This window comes from Artemia sp. Qi Xiang Cuo, chromosome 8 (genome assembly GCF_049724085.1).
Source record: "Artemia sp. Qi Xiang Cuo chromosome 8, ASM4972408v1, whole genome shotgun sequence".
Lineage (NCBI taxonomy): Eukaryota > Metazoa > Arthropoda > Branchiopoda > Anostraca > Artemiidae > Artemia > Artemia sp. Qi Xiang Cuo.
In genome coordinates, this window is record NC_142801.1 from 47,175,408 (window position 1) to 47,196,917 (window position 21,510).

General features: G+C 36.9%; 3 protein-coding genes across 4 annotated transcripts in view; 2 read left to right on the forward strand and 1 right to left on the reverse strand.

Annotated features, from left to right (window-relative positions):
• The window catches only part of PolH (DNA polymerase eta), a 419,141-nt gene that overhangs the window by 152,609 nt on the left and 245,022 nt on the right, over positions 1 to 21,510 (reverse strand). The window lies entirely within an intron of this gene.
• On the forward strand, positions 914 to 6,000 carry LOC148949478 (uncharacterized). Of its 2 annotated transcripts, XM_089093498.1 has the most exons (4): positions 914 to 950; positions 2,417 to 2,521; positions 5,208 to 5,717; positions 5,748 to 6,000. In XM_089093498.1, the coding sequence occupies exons 1-4, from the start codon at positions 945 to 947 to the stop codon at positions 5,937 to 5,939; spliced, it is 813 nt and encodes a 270-aa protein (XP_088949624.1). In that variant the 5' UTR covers positions 914 to 944; the 3' UTR covers positions 5,940 to 6,000. The 2 variants fall into 2 exon arrangements, with proteins under 2 accessions (XP_088949624.1, XP_088949623.1); XM_089093497.1 differs by having other exon boundaries at positions 5,208 to 6,000.
• LOC148949479 (uncharacterized) lies at positions 16,034 to 18,519 on the forward strand (the record flags this gene model as incomplete). The annotated part of the gene is made up of 2 exons (XM_089093569.1): positions 16,034 to 16,117; positions 17,990 to 18,519. Coding segments are annotated over 2 exons (552 nt in total), but the record flags the coding sequence as incomplete, so codon positions are not given.

Genomic DNA, 21,510 nt, shown 5'->3' on the forward strand with positions numbered 1-21,510 from the left:
ACATTTTGGATACACGGAGTTGTGCACAATCTGTTCTAAGTGTTCATGAGTTGATTACACTATGGCTCTATGTTCATGACTTTGGGCCTTCTGCTGTCACCTCCATACGTCTGATATACTTGAGACAAAGTCTCTCTACAAAATCAACAATAAAAACTTCCGAGGAGTTCTATGCCGGATTTTTTATTTTTTTAGAATTAACCACTAACATTCAAGCGATCAGGAATGTAAACAAGAGGGACTAGTGTTTCTACAACATACCTCCTTTTACACCAGGCTGTTTTACATACGTTTTCCTCATGAGCTGAAATATTTTAATGTATGGTAATCAGCGTTTAATACATTTTTTACAGAAAAAGAGTTCTCAACCTGTAAAACACAGCATGTGGTAAGCAAGAGCAGCCTTCCACATTGAGTTTAACGAGGTTTCAAACCTGAACCTTATTGCAAACAGTAAATTGCATATATATTGGTAATTCCTACGGCCCACAAATCAAAAGAAATGATGAACGACCTCCCAACAGAAATATTCCTGAAACGGGGGGATGCACAACGTTTCATAATATAGAAAATATAGCTGTCAAGACTCAAGACTAGTGGAATATTGTCGTTAGATACTGAATATCGCTTAGAAAAACCCAAATCACAATAAGAAAAGTTCTAGTGTACAATACAAAATTGGATTACTCTTTTCGAAGCATTATGAATTTACTTGATTCAATAATGATACGGTGATTTGATGATAATTAACACTGATTGAAACCACTAATATGAGTAGGTTAAGGAACCAAGCGTTTATAATAATTGCAATTCAAGGTGGTAAAAATTGCCGGGAGGGTGTGGTCTCTTTTTTTCTTCTGAATTGCACCCTATATAACGTCCAGAACAATTCATTCATAGCATCAGTTTTAATTAGAGTTTAAACCCTACAACACTCATTTAAAATGAAAGTAAGTATATATTTGCTGTTATGTATTTCCGTCATTAATAATATATTTTTTGATTAAGTTTCATAAGAAATTTTCAGCCTTTGGGAAGAATCTCAGCCTTTCAGAAAAAAATGGATCAAGTCCACTTTTTACATTTTTATTAGCTCCAGTAACGTATAGTAATCGGATTAACGACGCTTCTTGACTACTAAGGTCCCTGCGCCGGCCCTGCAGTGTGTTGCCACAGCTGGGTTCAATCTTTGGGTCCCGTATTACCAAGCTAAGGTCAAATACAATGCGCCACCAAAGGACTTCAGGGCTCTATTTTCAAAGCACTCGATTGATGTAAAACTTCGTGCGGGCATACGGGTATCCCCTAAAGATAAAAATAATTTTTTATAAGTGACAAACCAAATTTTGGCAGTAGAATACTAAATTATTTTTTAAGAACCCATTTTGGCTTCTTGTACTGAAAATTACTGTACTGAAAATTACTGTACTTAAAAATCCAGGGAATTTACCCCACTTGGTGGTTTAGCACTTAAGTAATTTGGCTTCTGAACAAGTCAAATATTTAACTAATAGTTTATGCTGTTCGAAGTTATACCCATAGTTCAACGCTAACGTCAGTCCCGAAGATGATTCTTCTTTAACTAGTCGCTGTAAAAACAACTTAGAAGATTGCTCATTTTTAACGATTTTGACCAGATTTGAGCACAATATGCACAGACTAGCTGAAAAAGGACATGCAAATTTTATTTTTGCTTAAAAACTACAGTACGAACTACAAATATGTAATTTTAGAAAGATCACGAATACACGTATACACGTGTACATGTATAGTTTTTATTTAATTTATATTTTCTTTTCTTCTCCTTTTTGCTCTTCTGTCTGTGAGTATGTGATCATTTTCAATTTTCTTTTGTTTTTTTTTTCTCTGAGTAAGTAACTCATTTGTCTTCCCCCTTCTTTACATGCCAATGAGCCTTTGGGGGAAAAAATAACATGTCATATTCAAGGGCGGATCCAGGGCTTTTTTTTGGGAGAGGGGGGCAAAATAGGTTGATCCGATAAAATTGCGTTAGGTTAAATTAACGCAAACTTGCATTAATTAAGTGAATTACACTACTTTAGACAACGTTAGGGGGGCGGGCACCCCCTCGCCCCCCTGGATCTGCCACTGGTCATATTGTATGTGTATTTAAAGAAAAGTAAATCTTATCTTCCACGATAGTACTGGACTTCGTGCTTCTAGCAAGAGTGCCAACAGGAGAAGGCAGTTGGGGGTAGCTGCCCATGTAAAACCCAATGTGTACATAAGATCCGAAATTCCACAAACTTAAAAGCACTAACACCGCATCTTCTATTTGATTTCGTGGATTTACCAAATGAAGATCCAGATAAGCTCCTTATAAAATAATAATATTAAAAAAATTGACTAAAAGCCTTCCCCTTTGATCAGTTTCATATTCATTTTTCAATTTTAGGCATTCGTTGTCTGTGCTTTGTTTGCTGCTGCATTTGCTGCCCCTCAGGATTATCCTAAACCGGAGTACAAAGCTGAATATAAGCCAGCCTACAAAGCCGCTGATGTAAGTATCGGTTTTTATGCAAACCTATTTTTCCGGTAAAAAAAATTAAGCTTCAACACCATGAAATGTATTACATTTGCTGAAGTTTTTAAACATCCATCGAAATTTTCACTAAGAATAAAATCCTAACATTATAAATTATAACACAGCCCTGAAGACAATAGAGAAATCTAATTAAATATCTCCGTTCAGCATAAGAAGTTGCATAATCAGACCGCCCAATTCTACATAAAAAACTTTAAAATATTTGACAAAAACAAAACAAAAGTAGTAGAAAATTGAAAGATTCCGATTACACTGAAAAAAAAGCTCCACCAGCTTCATATTCTTTTCTGAGATATAAAACGAAATTAAATTTTTTCGATAAATTTAAACGGGCAGAAAGTTTACTAGGTAATACAGAACACCCAATTCTATAAAAAAAAACTTCGAAATATTTTGACAAGAACAAAACAAAAATAGTAGGGAATTGAAAGTTTTCGATTGCATTAAAAAAGCTCCACCAGCTTCATATTCTTTCCTGAGATAGAAAACAAAGTTAAATTTTTTCTATTAATTTAAACGGGCAGAAAGTTTACTAGGTAATACAGTTCCATTATCAATTCCTTTACAAAAAATCAGTTATTGTTTTTCATTCTTCGCAAGGCCGTACCCAGAGGGGGGAGGGGGTAGGGGGGTTTGACTCCCCCCGAAATGTTTGTCTGACTCGTAAAAACGTAACAAAAATGGATATAAACAAATTTTGTATGCGAAAAACTTTTTTGAGTAAAACCCCATCCGAAAAAAAATCCTGGGTACGACCTTGATTCTTCGGTAAATATTTTTCCTACTGAGCTAGAAATAAAAATACACCCCTATTCTGAAAAAAAATCGCGTCACTGCTTCCCATGCGAATAAGTATTTTTCCTTATCGCCTTAGATGGGAACTTCAATTCTCCTACATAGGGTTTCCGGCTATTACGATTCCAATGGTGCAGTTTTCATTTGTACCCAACAACGTTTTCAAGGGTATTCAGGCTATTTTTCGCAATTCCCATAAATTAGCTTTTACAATAAACTTTTACCATCAAGACTAACGGAAATAACAGCTAAAATTTCTGCATCAACTTCAAATGATAATTCTTACTCACTTAACAGTTCTTTTCAAAATGCGCTTTTACATTTTTGGTTACTAATGGGCTAGAATCCGTTGTTTACTAGGTTGTATCTACCGCTGCAACCATACTGCAACGATACTACTTAAAAATCTTAATTTACTATAATGGCTATATTCCATGTCAGCGCCACCAAGCGGACCAGTTCTAATTAATTCTTTTTTTTCCTTATCATTACCAATGATTACATTAAGTTATTATGAGTTTATGCAAATTTATGTAGGTGACATTTATTTAATAAAAAAACGCCTATCTTCTCCTCTTCTTCTATCAAAGTATCGACTAATTTATTCCAAAAGTTTTGAAGCTAGTAACGATAATGAAGAAATCGGAGAATTAACCCAAACAAATTCACATTTGGCATTACATATATTTACATGTAGGTTTTACTCGTTACGGACTGTGAACAGTAGCCAGATTAACATATCTGAGTACACAACTGAAAAAATCATAACAACTATTATGACACTGGGTTTGGTGCCGAACTCATAAAATAATTTATCTAGATTGATCAATAGCTATTCCATAAATTTTGGACCCATGAAATAAGGGTTTGTTTATAGGGAAATACACAATCCTTTATATCAAGATTCTCAGTACCATCAGTTATTTTATACTGACAAAATTGCAATTAAATGATTATTATCTTCAGAAAACTCTGGCCAGCAGGGGCTTAGTGAGTTCAACTCCATCCCCATCTGTAAATATGGAACTTACAAAGAAATCTGTACTTTACGGTTATTTAATGGGTACAACATACCAAAAAAGTTTAGTTCCGTGATTGCCCCTCCCCCGAATCTAAATCTTAGGTGCAGAGCTGACCAGTTACACAGTTGGTTAACCCATAGAACAATCAGATGACCGATGACATTATACTTCTCCTCATTAAAGGCTTTAATATCTCTCAAGATCTTTTGAGCCACCAACCTGTGGGATCAGGATTGTGCTCTGTAATCAAGGTCAAAGACGTCTCCTCCCTGTTTAAGCGACTAAAAGTTGTTCGAAAGTTTCAAAATTACTCGGACGGGCAAATCATATTTATTTAAAAAAATTCTTGTAACTTTTTCAACTGAAAAAAGTCACCGTCTCTTGTGTCAACTAGCAGCGGCTATAAAGACAATGAATCAGTACAGTGAAATCTAGCTTGCAAGTGAGACACCCAAGTATGAACAAATTCCAGAAATGGAAAATCAACCATCTTACATCTAAAACTACTACAAGTAAATAATTTTTGAAAGAATAAGAATCTTAATTAAGATTTGACCAGTCTTATTGGTCGCAAATTTTGTTTAATACTGAAGTATATTAAAAAATAAAGTCCTCATAAAATTCAAATCTTTTTAATAAACAACACTAATTGGGTTTAAACGAAAAGCACCTTAAGCCCGTATTAACAGGGAGAAACAAAATTTAGCGTCTAACTAATTATACGAATAAAATCCTGTTTTATAAATTAAATTTCAAGTAGTTTCCTTTATTATATTACAATTGTATTCAATAAGTTGTTGACTTGACTATTCTTTTTCTCGCAGTACAACGATGGGCATGCTCCGTATGAATTCGCCTGGGCCGTAAAGGATGACTACACATACAATGACTATGCACATGAGCAGGTCACAGACGACAAAGGCTACACCAAGGGAAGTTACCGTGTTCTCCTCCCAGACGGACGTGTCCAGACAGTAACCTACACTGCCGACGCCAACGGATACAATGCTGATGTCCAGTATACTGGTGAAGCTAAATACTCCGAATATAAACCCACCTACAAAGCTCCAGAATACAAAACACCCTCATATCCTAAACCAGAATACAAGGCGCCAGCATACAAGGCACCAGCCTACCCAGCCCCAGAATACAAAGAACCAGCCTACCCAGCCCCAGAATACAAAGCACGAGCCAACCCTGCTCCGGAATACAAGGCACCAGCATACAAAGCACCAGCTTACCCTGCTCCAGAATACAAGGCACCAACATACAAAGCACCAGCTTACCCTGCTCCAGAATACAAAACACCGTCATACCCTGCTCCAGAATACAAGGCGCCAGAATACAAGGCGCCAGCATACAAGGCGCCAGCATACAAGGCACCAGCCTACCCAGCCCCAGAATACAAAGCACCAGCCTACCCTGCGCCAGAATATAAGACACCAGCATACAAAGCACCAGCTTACCCTGCTCCAGAATATAAGGCACCAGCATACAAAGCACCAGCATACCCTGCTCCTGAATACAAAACACCATCTTATAAGCCAAAATATTAGATATTTATAAAGTTTGTTATTAGTTATTTTTATACAGCAATACAAATTATTCCACTGAAAATTTGTCTTAAACAGATATCTTTGCGAATTTAACGGTAACCTATATTTTACGCTGCGAAAGGTCTTCACCTTCGTGATATAGTTAGGTAATCCAAATTACCACGACGGGTTGCACATTCGGGGTCGCAGAATTTCGTTTTACATTCTTCATCTTACTTCTTGCAAATTTATAAAGCAACAAGATAAAACCTACAACTTGGTCAAACATCTAAGTTTATAATCAGGATCCAGTGGACGACAAAATCTTGGAAAGTGGCTAAGTGAGGTGAATGAAATTTCAGGAACATGGATCTGTAACCTTAGATAAAACCTTAAATTAGGCACACCTTATCTAACTTACCCAAAAAGTATCTACTTTTTATGCTGATTAAACAAGTTTTTCAAAAAAAAGGCGACATTAAAAGTGAAAACCAACAGGAATTATCGTGCAGATGAGGAGGGTTGGCACCCCCCTAAACAACCCACTCTACGATAAAGTAAGCATTCAGACTGCAAGAAAACACCCAGTTGCCAATTGTAGGTGTTTTATTAACTGATTGCCTTCGAAACACTTAAACTAAAAGTTTTATAGCTTAAAACAAATACAAATAAGTAAATTTTTCCGTTCTCCAGGCTTCTTGTACTTAAACAAGAAGCCTCGTAAATTAAACAAGTTTCGAGAAAGCCATTTAACCTAATAAAAGTAAAATGAATATGAAAATTTTGTTTTAATTATTCATGTACGGTGAGCCAAGATCAAAACCTGTATTAATTCAAAAACGTTCAAAAATTAAATAAAAAAAAAGTTTTTTTTAACTGAAAGTAAGGAACGACGTTAAAACTTAAAACGAACAGAAATTATTCTGCATATGAAAGAGGCTGTCCCCTCCTCAACGCCTCGCTCTTTACGCCAAAGTTTGACTTTCTCACAACTCTATTTTTTATACAATAAAACACTTTAGTGTAAAGAGCGCGGCGTTGAAGCGGGGACAGCCCCTTTCATATACGGAATAGTTTCTGTATTGGTATTTCTGTATAGTTTCGGTTTATTGGAAAGCGATTTAGCACAAGAAAAGTAAAATTAATATGCAAATTTTTTTTTACTTATTCAGTGACGGTAAGCAAAAATAAAAGCTGCATTAAATAAAAAATGATCAGAAATTAAATATAAAAAAAACAAGTTTTTTTAACTGAAAGTAAGGAGCGACATTAAAACTTAAAACGAACAGAAATTATTCTGTATATGAAAGGGGCTGTCCCCTCCTCAACTCCTCGCTCTTTACGCTAGTTTTTTATTGTTTTAAAAAATAAAGTTGTGAGACAGAGTCAAACTTTAGCGTAAAGAGCGAGGCGTTGAGGAGGGGACAGGCGTTGAGGAGGGGACAATTAAACGGGACAGAATCCAAACTTTAGCGTAAAGAGCTAGGAATTGACGAGGGGGCAACCCCCCTGACATAGGTAGATTTCTGTTCTTTTTAAGTATTAACGTTGCTCCTTACTTTTAGTTAAAGAAACTTGTTTTTCTTATTTAATACATATCACAAACCATTAGTAGGTACAACAACTAGGAAAAGTTGCAAGTCCCTCGTCGCCTAAATTGCCCATGCTGATGAATACCTCCATAATATAAAACCTGTCATTTATTTTCCATTTATTTGATGGTTAGTATCAAAGTCATAACAGGTACCAATGACAGATGGAAGAACTAGGTGACATTTCAAGCCCATTGTAACCATAGTTGACAACGGTCTAACAGCCGGTTACTACTTTCAAGTCTTTCGCTATCCTTACATTTGTTAAATATATTTGTTTTTTCTTTTTTTTTTTGCACTTTGACGTTGAAGCTGTTAATACCTCGAAACATTTTAATGGTGCATATCAGAAAGAGTTTAAAAAATACTGATAATTTCATCAGCTCATCAAGAACTGTCATACAGGGATGGGAAAAACTCCATGTCTCTTAGTTCAAAAGTTCATTTTCTTGTCAGGAAACGTCTTTCTAATGATCACAGAAGTAAAGGTTAAGCTTCAATATGTTATATCTTGAGAGAAATTTTAAAGTTTAGCTAGCAAACATAATACGGTTGTTCTGTGTCTATTCCAAGCACAGAAAAAGAATGATAAACTCAAGAAATTTCCAAACTAGAAAGAAGGGATTAAAAACATACTGGGTTTCCAGCCATTTGAACTCAAATGTATATGTTGCAACCTAAATTTATACGTTTTAATTATTTTAAAAAGTTTATTCTCTCTCTCTCTCTCTCCCTATTAAAACATATTAATAGAGAGAGAGAGAGAAAGAGAGAGAGAGAAACAGGCATCCACGAACTTTCTTCTGGCAAAAAAAAAAAAAAAAAAAAAAAAAAAAAAAAATACAAATCCCACATTTTTGCAGATAAGAGCTTGAAATCTCTACAGTAGGGTTCTATGATACGCTGAATCTGATGGTATGGCTTTCATTAGGATTTTATGAGTTAGGGTGAACCAGAGTAATTCCGGACACTTTGACCTTTTTTTTTATTAAAAAAATTCCTCCTGCCAGCAGACTTAAAAACTCGCCGTAAAATCGGATTCGTATGAAAGTTCAGACTGTAAGCTTTCATACAAGAGCTAGAAACTTCCGAAATTCAAACTATAAAGGGGGTTGGTGACCTCATTTGAAATTTTCTCACGGTGTCCGGAATTAGCCACCAAAAAATGGGTAATTCCGGACGAGGTCAATATCTTTGTACCTGAAGGAGTAAAAAATCTTAGCTTCGGTTGGTGGTATAAGCACCTCAGAATCTATGTTTCTTCCAAATTTAATGCGCGTAGCTTCCGAACTAGCGGAGTTATTCAGCTTTGCAGTCGTGATTTTGTTTTTCTGAAAATCAAATCTCGTTTTTCCAATGTGTCAAACCATGGATTCTCACGATAAACTGATAATAAAGTGATTATACCACCACGAGCCAGCATTTAAATAGTCTTCTGAAGGACTGGGGGACCTGAAAGCATGGGCCTTCATCTCCTGTGACTATAGAGTCCATCTGCTAACTTCCTTGAAATTCGTATATTAAAAATAAGGTAAAAATAATAAAAAAGACGACTTCAAATACTGATAAAAGCAAGTTTAAAAGCAAAACACAGAGGAACTAGGTGATCACTGCTTTCTTCCATAGATTTTCTTCCTTTCCTTGTGGCGTTTCACCATTTCGCGATGCTCTCTTATAGTGAAGGGTCCAGTGCCCTTCAGAGTGAGGGGTCCTCCCAAGATAAACTCTTCTGCGACGTCTGTGATGTCATCGTTCTTGGGCCCGCGAAACTCGTACGTCGCTGCTGAGTCGAGCTTTCGAAACTTCATCCTAACGACCCCTTTATCAACAAAGTCAACAATTCTGCCAAAATAAGGTGAGTCGTCGTAATACACAGCATAATAATGGTCAAGCTTCGTTTCAATCTTTTTCTTGCTAGGGCCAGGCTGATCGAGGTCATCAAGAGCACAAGTCTCTTCAAGAGAAATATCATCATCGGTGTCAGCGTACGGTATCTCGGACTCGCTTTCGGTGTCAGACAAGAGAACTGGGGAGTTCGCTTCTCGTGAGAGCTTCATCTTTTTGCTTTTGGCACCAGAGGTCTGGGTATCACCGATTTCTTTCGCTTTGTTTTTCTTTCCCATACCCTTTTTCCTGTCTGCCTTTTCCTTTTCCTCCTGCTGCTTCTTAAGTTGCTCTAAATACACCTTAGAAGTGATCACTTCAGCAGCTTTCTGAGTGATCTTTTTGCTCTACCCTGGTTCACTTCTCGGTTCTCTTCTTACTCTCTAACAGGAGCTCTTCAAAGGTATTCTTCATTGGAGTTGGTGGTTTCTTCTCAGGGGAAGAAATGTTGATGTTGACGGTCAGATTGTCACTTTCTCTCTGGACTCTAACACTAATCCTATCGGCTGTTGACTTCTCTGCTGGTTTCTTTGCTTGTTCTCTTTCTTTTCTTCAAGAAAGGCATTGTAAGCCCTGAGTTTCTGCGGGCCAAACTGCTCTCTGTTGATTTTCGCACGGTTGGCTCTGTCTAGTATGCTAGGATCATACACTCCAGTTGATGCAAACCCTATCTGGATTAGAACTAGATCTGCTTGTTTCCAAATTTCACTTATCATCTTGACAAAATCTGCTTTCTGTAGCTTCTCTCCAACATTTTTCCTTGTCCATTTGGTTAGCCTTTGGTCATACGTGGTTTTGAAAGCCTTAAAAACGCCAACGTCTAAAGCTTGAAGCATGTGTGTCGTATGGGGTGGCTACTTCAGAATCGTGGTGTTTTCGTTCATTGCAAGCTGCAACTTGCAGCGACAAATGAGAGCCATAACCATCAACAAGAAGCAGAACTGGACGTTCTTGCCCAACGCTAGGAATGAACTGGCCTTTGAACCAGTTGTAGAACACGTCAGCCGTCATCCAACCCCTTTCTGTGGCAGCATATGAAGTGTCAGGCAAAGCTTCATCGGATGTCCAAGTGGACCACACAGATTTGCCTTTGAATATGATCAGGGGGGGGGAAGAATTGCCCCTGCAGCGTTGATGCAACCGAGAACTGTTGTGTTTTCTCTCCCTGTTCCAGCAGTTCGGCGGAAACTTGGCGAGTTCTTCTGTCCTACAACTTTGGTTCTCGAAGGATCAGTACAGAAGCTCGTCTCGTCCAGGTTGTACACCAAGTGGGGCTTATCGAGGAGTTTAAGTTTATTCAACGTCTCTGAGAGAAGCAAAAAAATCCGTAGATCAAGAACAGATTTTCGGCTTTGTATCTTGAATTCTTTGGTTTCAGGCTTCTTGAGACTAAGGTTGTGTCGTTGTTTGAAGTATTTCCACCAGTCCCAACCAGGAACACCGTCTTTGAAAATAGTTTCCATATTTTTCACCTTCACATATTCGCCTACAAGAGCGACTATATCGATTCGGAATAGTCCAACACCCCACTTGTCCATGGTTTTGATGCACTTGGCGAGTGTCACTTCTTCATCTAAATCCAGTTGTGTAGGCCTACCTGCTCCCACTTTCGACAATGTCGCAGTCAAATGGTCCGAAATCGTCGACTTTGGAATCCCATTCTTCGCTGCTGCGAGTCTGATTATCAGCAAACCCATTTTCACCTCTGCCAGCGCCTTGTCCAGATCTTCTCGGCTTTACTGTGTCCTCGGCATCCAAAAGTTAAAGCAAGGGAAAGTAAAAGGTATAAGAAGAAAAGTTGTTTGCACTGAAAGAAACCCAAACTAATGAAAATTGCTGATAATCGGCCCTGAAAAAAACTATTTTTCCTGAAAATAGGTCGTTAAACTCATGCTACATTGCTAGAAACTCGAGAATATCTGATAGAACGCAGTTCCAGGAGGCAGAGGTCAAACTTCGATGAAAAGGAATTGATTGCATCACATTTTCCCATGTCCGGAAGGACCCCTCTGTGTCCGGAATTATGGCCTCACCATCTGCCCGGAATTACCCTGTTTGGGGACAGAAATGGGTAATTCCAGACACCCACCCTACGGCTAAACCGTTAGGGATAAAAATCTGCAAAAAAATCACACTAATGCCCTAATTAAAACCATTTTGAATGGTAAAAGAACAAAACCCGTAAGTTACACCGTTCACCAGCAAATGCAAAAAAAACTGACACCATACGTACTTTTTCATCGAAGTTTCTCCGACCGACTCCAATTCAAGACTGACTGTCTCCCCCACGTGCTGGCTGTTGTCAATCGTATATAGTGAGTCATAAACTAGAGTCTTGGCACTACCTCTGTGATTTTTTCAAAACAAATCTAACGAGAGGTTAGCAAGATAAAGGAGGGGGGGGGGGGGGTCCGGAATTACCCACTGTCCGGAATTACCCTGGTTCACCCTATGACTTTTAAGGTGTGTTTCTCCCCTTTTTCAAAGATCAGGCAAATTTATGTACATTTATCACTTTTTTTGGCAGAACAAAAATACCAGCTGTTATACAAACGAAGGCACCGGCCAGAATAGTTTGCTTACAGGCACGGGAGGTGCAACATTCGAAAGAGAAGGCTTCAGGCAGCACGGATTGCAGTCGTTCTCTTTTAGCGAATTCGTACTTCTTTTTTGGAAGCATCAGTCCCGATATTTTATAGCCACACCTCGTAAACCAGCTCTTATTTTGATGGGATATTCGCGGTTGGCACTTTTTGTTGTCAAGACACAACTTTTCGCAAATATTTTCGTAATAACTACATATACTAGTAAGGTGTCAACCCCTCATCGCCAAACATGACCAAGGATCGTTAATTACAAGTATGTCGTTTTTCTTAAAAGTTTTATCCGTTTTTTTTCAATAGATGCCACAGCAACGAAGTTGCTAACCACTCAAAATCACTTAAATTTATGGTGCCACATGGTTGATTTATGTCCTTTTTTTCAAAGCTAAAGTTACTAACGGCAATAGCGTATGTTAAGTCCAAGATTTAAAAATTTCTTCAACCAACGTAATGCATTACGTTTGTGGCAGAGGACAAGTTTTTACTGGCTCCATAATCAAGAGAGGAGGATGAACAAAGAGCATTCAAAAGAAGAAAAAACTATAAGGGCGAATTTCTAAGGATTTCAGCATGTAGCACAAGATTCCTCTGCATAAATCAACGTCGCAGAGTATGAGATACTTAAAAGAGCGGAAAACAGCACCAACATCATAAAGAAATCGCCAACGCAATCTACAGTTGGATGACTCTGTTTCCTTTTATAAGCCTGTCAGAAACTGCTGCAAACTTGTCTTTTCAGATGCTATAAGATGTGGGTAAAAAAAAAAAAAAAAAACAGAACTCTGCCACCCTTAGACCTATCAGCTTAAAGTCAACCAGCCAACTTACATTGTCAACATTTTTAAAGCTAAGCTAGGCCCAAATCGAACAGATTGGATTTAAACTTAAAACAATTATTGAAGATGAGAAAAATGATGATGAATAATCAGTAACTGAGAATTTTTGGCTTATTATAATTTCGTTGCAGATTAAAAATGTCCATTATCTGTTTTTCTACTGTTTTAATGAAGTCACCAGATGCAAAACTGTCGGTGAGGCAAGTAGTTTTTATTGCGTATCTTCACTTGTCAAATGGAAAGGACAAACACTTTTTCTCACTTAAGAATTAGGCTAAATGCAGGGCCCATTTTAAGCAAGTAGCCTCTAGAATATTTGCATTTGTTTGCAGACGCGTGTTCAAGGGATTATATGATAATTAACACGGATTCCATAGTCAAACCACTAATAGATGTAGGTTAAGGAACTAAGCGTTTGTAGCAATGTACAATCCAAGGTGGCCAAACGCGCCGGGAGGGTGTGGTCACTTTTTTCTTTCTGAATTAAACCATATATAATATTCCAAAGTATTCATTTATGCTATCAGTTTTATTTAAAGGTTATTACTTACGATACTAAAAAGATGAAAGTAAGTCCTATGTTTATACTAATTTCTTCGACTGACTTTTCAGTAATAGGACATACAATACCAGATTAGTACACCATTGACGATATATCCATAGTATTACGAACGTAATTCATAACCAGGGCGAAAATAAGAGGGAGGGCGTAATCGGGTTTGAACCCCCCCCCCCCCCCCCAAAAAAAAACTCCGAGTCTTGCACTGGTGGTAAAAATGCAGGTAAAAAGACTGTTTCTCCTCAAAAACTAACAAAACCATTTCTCCGACTCGTAAGCTGGTCTTGAAAATGCAGGCAGAGAAGCCTTAGCTTCCCATGAAACAAAAACAAGTTCTTTTAGCGCCTCCCCCTCGAACAAAATCTTTTTCGTAACATCCCCGCCCCAAGGACAAAAATACCACAGATGACCTGTTTATATATACATCTGTTAGTCTCAAGAACACCTAAAGTTCGAAATACAAAATCCAAGACCATTTTATTTGCCATTTTTTTTTTTAATTAATGTTTAAGTACTTCTTAAAATGTTCCCCTATAAAACAGTTCATGGTAACAAACTGCAAATAAGGAGCGAAACGGCCCAATAGTAACCAAAACTCAAAAAATAGAATTTTTATAACAACAGATATATCAAAAGATTTTTTAAACCTGATTACAAACATGTAAAACTCATTAAGTTGAATATTACCCATCAAACGCTACGAGCCTCAGAAAATTTGCCTGATTTTCTTGAGCATATCAGACAGCCCTACTGCAGAGGTTTCAAGATGCTATCTACGGAAATGTGCGTTTTTTTTCAGAAGAAAGACTACGGATGCGTGTTGATTTTTTTTTTTTTTTCAGGAGTAAACGTATCGAACCAATGGTCCTACAAGATTAGGAGAAAGCTTATTCGAATGTAGCCTAAATAAAAATATTTATCGTCCTTTTAAGTGATAAGAAGATTGAAGGGCAACTAGCCCCCTTTCATGCCCCTTTTCCCCTAAAAACATCCAATCAAAATTTCAAGATAGCTATTTGATTCAGAATAGAAGTCCAGTAAATATGCTTTTTTGGATAACAAGACCCGCCATAGTCCCTGAAGAAATGTCTGTAAGTTACGCAACTTGCCCAATGTTAACATATAGCATTTGCTATTGGAGAATAAACGGAATTTTTTGGGCCGGAATTCCTGTTGGGAGGGGTTTCCCACAGAGAGAATTTTCTTTGGGGAGGGAAGTTTCAAAGAGATATTTTACACGGAAGGGGATTTCCTGGCATGATTTAAAAAACAGTCAGAAATTAAATAAAAAGACAAGTTTTTTTAACTAAAAGTAAGGAGTAGCATTAAAACATAAAACGAACTGTAATTACTCCGTATATGAGAGGGGCAGTCCCGTCATCAACCTATGCTCTCTGTGCTAAATTCTACTTTTTGTCCCAATTCTTTAGGAAAGACAGGTCCAACACAAGGATCGTTGATTTTGAATGAGAAGTATTTTTAAAGAACTTTAAGGATGTAGCGTAAAAATTGATAGTTGAGGAAGGGGCAACCCCCCTCATATAAAGAATTATTACTTTTAATTTTAAGTTTTAGTGTTGCTCCTTACTTTCAGTTGATTTTTTTTTTATTTAATAAAAAATGAAACTGAAGACACTGCCTGTACTTTTCAGTTCTTAAATCTTGTAAATCTTGTGAAGGCGGCACGAGGGTAGGCATTTTTACGAGAGTGGAAAAAACTGGAGAAATATATGAAACAACGGCAACTACGTAAATCAAAAAAATACTGGGACTTCATGGAGGTGGCATAGATCTCCGTTGCGTACGTGCCTGCTTAACATACTGCTCTCTTTAATCGGTTGTAATTTCAGTGATGTTACTTCTGCTAATTTCGGTAATACAAGATCTCGGATGAGTCTTAAATAGAGGCTATACATGTAAATTTGGAAAATGGGATTGTGCTGAAGAATCAAATCGCCCAGAAGTGGAGCGAGGGGGGGAAGGAAATATTAAAAAAAATTATGATGCTATCGTAGTTTACGGGCCAGAATCCTAATTAAGCTGATTCTACCATCTAGATATATCACTTATTGGAATAAGCTTAGGGATAATTGCCTTCTAATTAGAACAAAGTTTGAAGGGCTTGTAAAAGAAGGAAGTTCTAAAGAAGATTGGTATTCTTGCCCGGTTTGCAAAGATGAGAAGGATGATTTGGTTCATTGCTTGAGCCAGTGCCAGGGCCCTTCTACGATAAGGGAAGTTATATTTGTGAAAATTGATTGATACTTCCATATATATTAAAGAATATTTTTCCACAATCCATCTGTAGAGTAGCGAGGCATCTTGAAAATGTGTTAAAATTAAGTCTTTGTTAATTGATTTATTGAAGTGTTTCATCTATGCATTGAATTTAGGGGCATTTCATTGGGATAGGAATTTGGAAGAGCAGAGACCGCTGATGCCAAGTTTAGATGATTTAAGTATATGGGTGGTTTCTTCGCTTTGAATACATTTTGTCTTAATTTATTAATAATTTTCTTCAGAATTTCAAGTCTAAAAGTCAAATCTAAGATTACGATTTCATACATCTTTGGTTTCATACTTAACTATCGATTTTAGGGATTCGTCGTTTGTGCTTTGATTGCTGCTGCATTTGCTGCACCTACCCAAATCGGACTACCCAAAATCGGAATACAAACCTGAATACAAGGCAGCTGAATATAAGCCAGCATACAAAGCAGCAGACGTAAGTTTGAATTTACCCTCTATCTGTTACTTCACTAAAAATAAAAGACCATTTAAATGGATAATAATAAAACTAATAAATAGCAAATAAATACTGAGCTTATTTGAGAGCTTTAAAGAAACAGAGTTGCTAAACCAGAGGAGTAAAATTAAAATTTAACAGGTTAGTCTTTATTTCAAAATACATATACGAAAAATAAAATCAATTTAAGTCTTGTTTCATTTAATAAAAGTCTCGAATCAAATTCAGAATAAATAAAACAGATATGGTATCAAAATATAATAGATAAAGCACCTCCTCGTTTCGAACATTCGAATACCTGCCATCTAATATCGATATACAATGTGTCACAAATGTTTGATATCAATGTAACTGTGCTTAACTTATACAACTACAATCAATCGTTTTCTAAATTGGAATTCTTGCACTGCTGTGCTTTGCACAATTTTAATTCGTACAGCGAGGGTGCCAAGCTGATGATGAGCTCCTTGCGCGGGGAGGGGTGTAGTCATCACCCCTCATATGAAAAGTAATGCCTGTAAAATGAATTCGATTCACATTGCTGTTTATGACAATTTGCCGTGAGCCTTTTAAACACATTAATTTCTAATAAATCCGAGTGAGAAAGGCACTTGAGAAAATCTAGTTTTTATGTCTTTTCAGATTTAAGCTATCTAATGAAAAGAAAAACCATATCAATTTGCCTGGGCCGTCAAGGACGACTACACCTACAATGACTACGCACATGAGCAGGTTACAGACGATAAAGGATACACCAAGGGAAGTTAACGTGTTCTCCTCCCGGACGGTCGTGTCCAGACCGTAACCTATACTCCTGATGCCTACAGTGGATACAACGCTGATGTTCAATACACCGGTGAAGCTAAATACCCTGAATACAAAGCACCAGGATACAAAGTACCAGCCTACTCTGCTCCAGAATACAAGACACCAGCATACAAAGCACCAGCCTGCAAGAAAACCTGGCCTTTCTCTAAATACCACAGTTTCCATGATTCTTCCAAAATTTTATTTGCCATTTTGACAACCCCTTCACCTAAAATAATAAATTCCCGTTGCGTAGGTGTAGTTTATTTGGTGATTATCCTTGTTATTATAAAAGTTCTTCGTAAATCTTAATGGTTGAGAGTAAATTCTGTAAAGATTAAAACCGAAAATACGTGCGAAATAAATAATTAATTTTTTGTTTGGACGACTCAACCAATGTACAGAGTTTCACATATTTTTCATATTATAAAATGTACATACTTATGTTTAAGGTCAAACTAGGTCAAAACTAGCATTAACATAACTGAAGCAATAGCGTAGCAAAACACAGGGCTAAGGTTAGGTTATAACGGTTTTATAACGGTTAGGATACGAATTGTGCAAAACCTAAAAATGATAGACGAGTTTTTAATCGTATAATGACTATTCAACAATCTTTTCTATGTTTCATACCTTAGTAAGTACCATAATAGCTTTGCCCATCTATCAATATCATTATAATAAGGGGTTTAAATTGCATTTGAGAGCAGCTTTGCTAGGCATTACAACATTACAGCAAATAAATTTGAACAAACTCTTATGCATTTTCAATGTCTTTTGTTGGTAATTGTTTTTTTTCTTTTTATTAGATAGCTTAAATTTGAAATGACATAAAAACTAGATTTTCTCAAGTTCCTTTCTCACTCGGATTTATTAGAAATTAATGTGTGTAAAAGGCTCACGGCAAGTTGTCATAAACAGCAATGTGAATCGAACTCATTCTACAGGCATTATTTTTTTTTATTATTTAACCTGAAACAAACCGCTCTCTTATTAGGTTTACAATAATATTTGTAACGTAAATGACCTAACTTTTTTTTGCAGTACAAATACGACTACGCCCCATATCAATTTGCCTGGGCCGTCAAGGACGACTACACCTACAATGACTACGCACATGAGCAGGTCACAGACGACAAAGGATACACCAAGGGAAGTTACCGTGTTCTCCTTCCAGACGGTCGCGTCCAGACCGTAACCTATACTGCTGATGCCTACAGTGGATACAACGCTGATGTTCAATACACCGGTGAAGCTAAATACCCTGAATACAAAGCACCAGGATACAAAGCACCAGCCTACTCTGCTCCAGAATACAAGACACCAGCATACAAAGCACCAGCCTACCCTGCTCCAGAATACAAAACACAAGCATATCCCGCTCCAGAATATAAAGCACCAGCCTACCCTGCCCCAGAATACAAGGCACCAGCATACCCTGCCCCAGAATACAAGGCACCAGCATACCCAACTCCTGCATACAATGCACCTGCTTATGAGCCAAAATACTAGATATTTATAGAATTTATTATTCGTTATTTTTATACCAGAATAAAAGTTACTTCATTGAGGAATCTTGCCTTAAATCGATATCTTACTCTTTTTTATAGTATATTCATTTTCATATATATAAAATCATCTAAATGGATTGTAAGTTAAACTTGAGTTTTATCATTAAAGTTAGGGCTCTCATGAGCCTGTAGTTGATATTATGGTTACATCCCGTTCCATGTAATTGCTAAGATAAATTGACGATTTTGAACGTTTAAAAAGGTTCATCAGGTTTTAATAAAAAAAAAAACATCCCAAAAAGCCCAAAGATAAGTTACTTTTGAAACAGAAGATAATATATTCTTATAAAAATACATCGTATTTAATGGTACCCATCAAAGTTACGAGCCTGAGAAAGTTTGCCCAATCTTTGAAGAATGGAGAAACATCCCAAAAACATCAAAAGATGTTAATGAAAGTAACTCCATCAAATTCAGCATACCTGAGAACCCTACTGTAGAGATTTCAAGCTCCTATGTACAAAAATGTGGGATTTTGCATTTTTTTTTTTACCAAAAGAAAGATCACGGGTGCGTGTTTATTTGTTTTTGTTTTGATTTTTTCCAGGGGTAATCATATACAACAAGTAATCATAAAAGATCGGGAGACGGATAATTTAATCAGAAATCAATAGTCCTAGAGCCGTATTTAAGTGACCAAAACTATTGCAGGGCAAATAGCCCCCTCTTACGCTCATTTTCACCAAAGTCAACCGATCAAAATTTTGAGATAGCCATTTTGTTCGGTTTATTCGAAAAATCTAATAACTATGTTTTTGAGGATTACTTAGCCCCCCCCCACAAAGTCCCTGGGGGAAGGGTTGCAAGTTATTAACTTTGCCCATTGTTTACATACAGTATTGGTTATTGGGAAGTATACAGACGTATTCAGGGGAATTTTTCAGGTTGGTTGGGGTGGTTACGTGGGAAGATCTTTCCATGCGTGAATTTTTTATGGAGAAAGGGAATTTTCCATGAGAGGGGGAGCTGGATTTCCCAGCATTATGTAAAAAATGATCAGAAATTAAATTAAAAAAAGTTTTTTTTCAACTGAAAGTAAGGAGCAACATTAAAGCATAAAATGAACAGAAATTATTGCGTAGGCTATGTGAGGGGGGCTGTCCCCTCATCAATACCTCGCTGTTTACGCTAAAGTTTTTCTTAGTACTTTTAAAAGAGCCATTTATTATAATTAAACGTGTGATTCAGGAGTCATTCTTATATAGAATTGGGACAAAATTAGAACTTTAGCGTAAAGAGCGAGGTATTGACAAAAGGGTGACCCCCCCCCTCATATACGTAATAATTTATGTTCTTTTCAAGTTTTAATGTTGCTCCATACTTTTAGTTGAAAAAAACTTTTTTTTTGTTTAATACATATCAGAAACCATTAGTAGGTACAATAACTAGGAAAAGTTGCAAGTCCATCGTCGCCGAAATTGCCCATGCTGATCAATACCTCCACATTATAAAACATGTCGTCTATTTTCCATTTATTTGATGGTTAGTATCAAACTCGTAACAGGTACCAATGACCGATGGAAGAACTAGCTTACAATTCAGGCCCATTGTAACCATAGTTGACCACGGTCTAACAGCCGTGAGGTACTACTTTCAAGTCTTTCGCTATCCTTACATTTGTACTACGATTTTTTTTTTTAAATTCCCTTTGACCTTGAAGCTGTTAATACCTCGAGACATTTTAATGGTGCATATCAGAAAGAGTTTAAAAAATACTGATAATTTCATCAGCTCATCGCTCATCAAGAACTATCATTCAGGGATGAGAAAAACTCCATGTCTCTTAGTTCAAAAGTTCATTTTCTTGTCAGTAAACGTCTTTCTAATGATCACAGCAGTAAGGATTAAGCTTCAATATGTTTTAGCTTGATAAAATTTTTAATGTTTAGCTAGCAAACATAATACGGTTGTTCTGTGTCTATTCAAAGCACAGAAATAGAATGATAAACTCAAGGATTTTTTTTGTGACTTAAAAAGGGCACTAGAAATTTTAATTGCCCTTCGAAGGAGCCCTGCCGCGATATTATAGGACCACTGGGTCGATACGATCACCCCTGGAAAAAAACCAAATAAACACGCATCCGTGATCTTTCTTCTGTCAAAAAAAGAAAAAAAGAAAAAAAAATACAAATCCCAGATTTTTGCAGATGGAAACCTATACAGTAGGGTATAGTCATCTCTACAATAGGGTTCTCTGATACACTGAATCTGATGATATGAAAAGGCACCGGCCAGAATAATTTGCTTACAGGCACGGGAGGTGCAACATTCGAAAGAGAAGGCTTCAGGCTGCACGGCTTGCAGTCGTTCTCTTTTAGCGAATTCGTACTTCTTTTTTGGAAGCATCATTCCCGATATTTTATAGCCACACCTCGTAAACCAGCTCTGCTTTTGATGGGATATTCGCAGTTGGCACTTTTTGTTGTCAAGACACAACTTTTCACAAATATTTTCGTAATAAGTACATAAACTAGTAAGGTCAACCCATCATCGCCAAACATGACCATCGATCGTTAATAACGAGTATATCAAAAACAAAAAATCGCGAAGAAAGGAAGAAAACGAGGACAATTAACAGCCAGTGAAAAAATTGAAAAATTATGCAAATATTTCGCTCAAGACCTCCGCTTGACCGTCCTCAGTGCAGAATAAAACTGATAAAATATAAAAAACAAACCTTAAAATAAAAACGACAAACTAAAATTTCACGACCCTTTCCTAGTAACGGTGAAAGGGTAACTGTCAAGCGGAGGTCTTGACCGAAATATTTACATAATTTTTCAATTTTTTCACTGACTGTAATTGTCTTCGTTTTCTTGCTTTCTTCGTGATTTTATGTTTTATCATGATCAGCCAGTGTGGTTTAAGAAATTATGTACAAGTATGTCGTTTTTCTTAAAAGTTTTATCCGTTTTTTTCCAACAGATGCAACTGCAATAGCGTATATTAAGTCCAAGATTTAAAAATTTCTTCAACCAAGGTATTGCATTACGT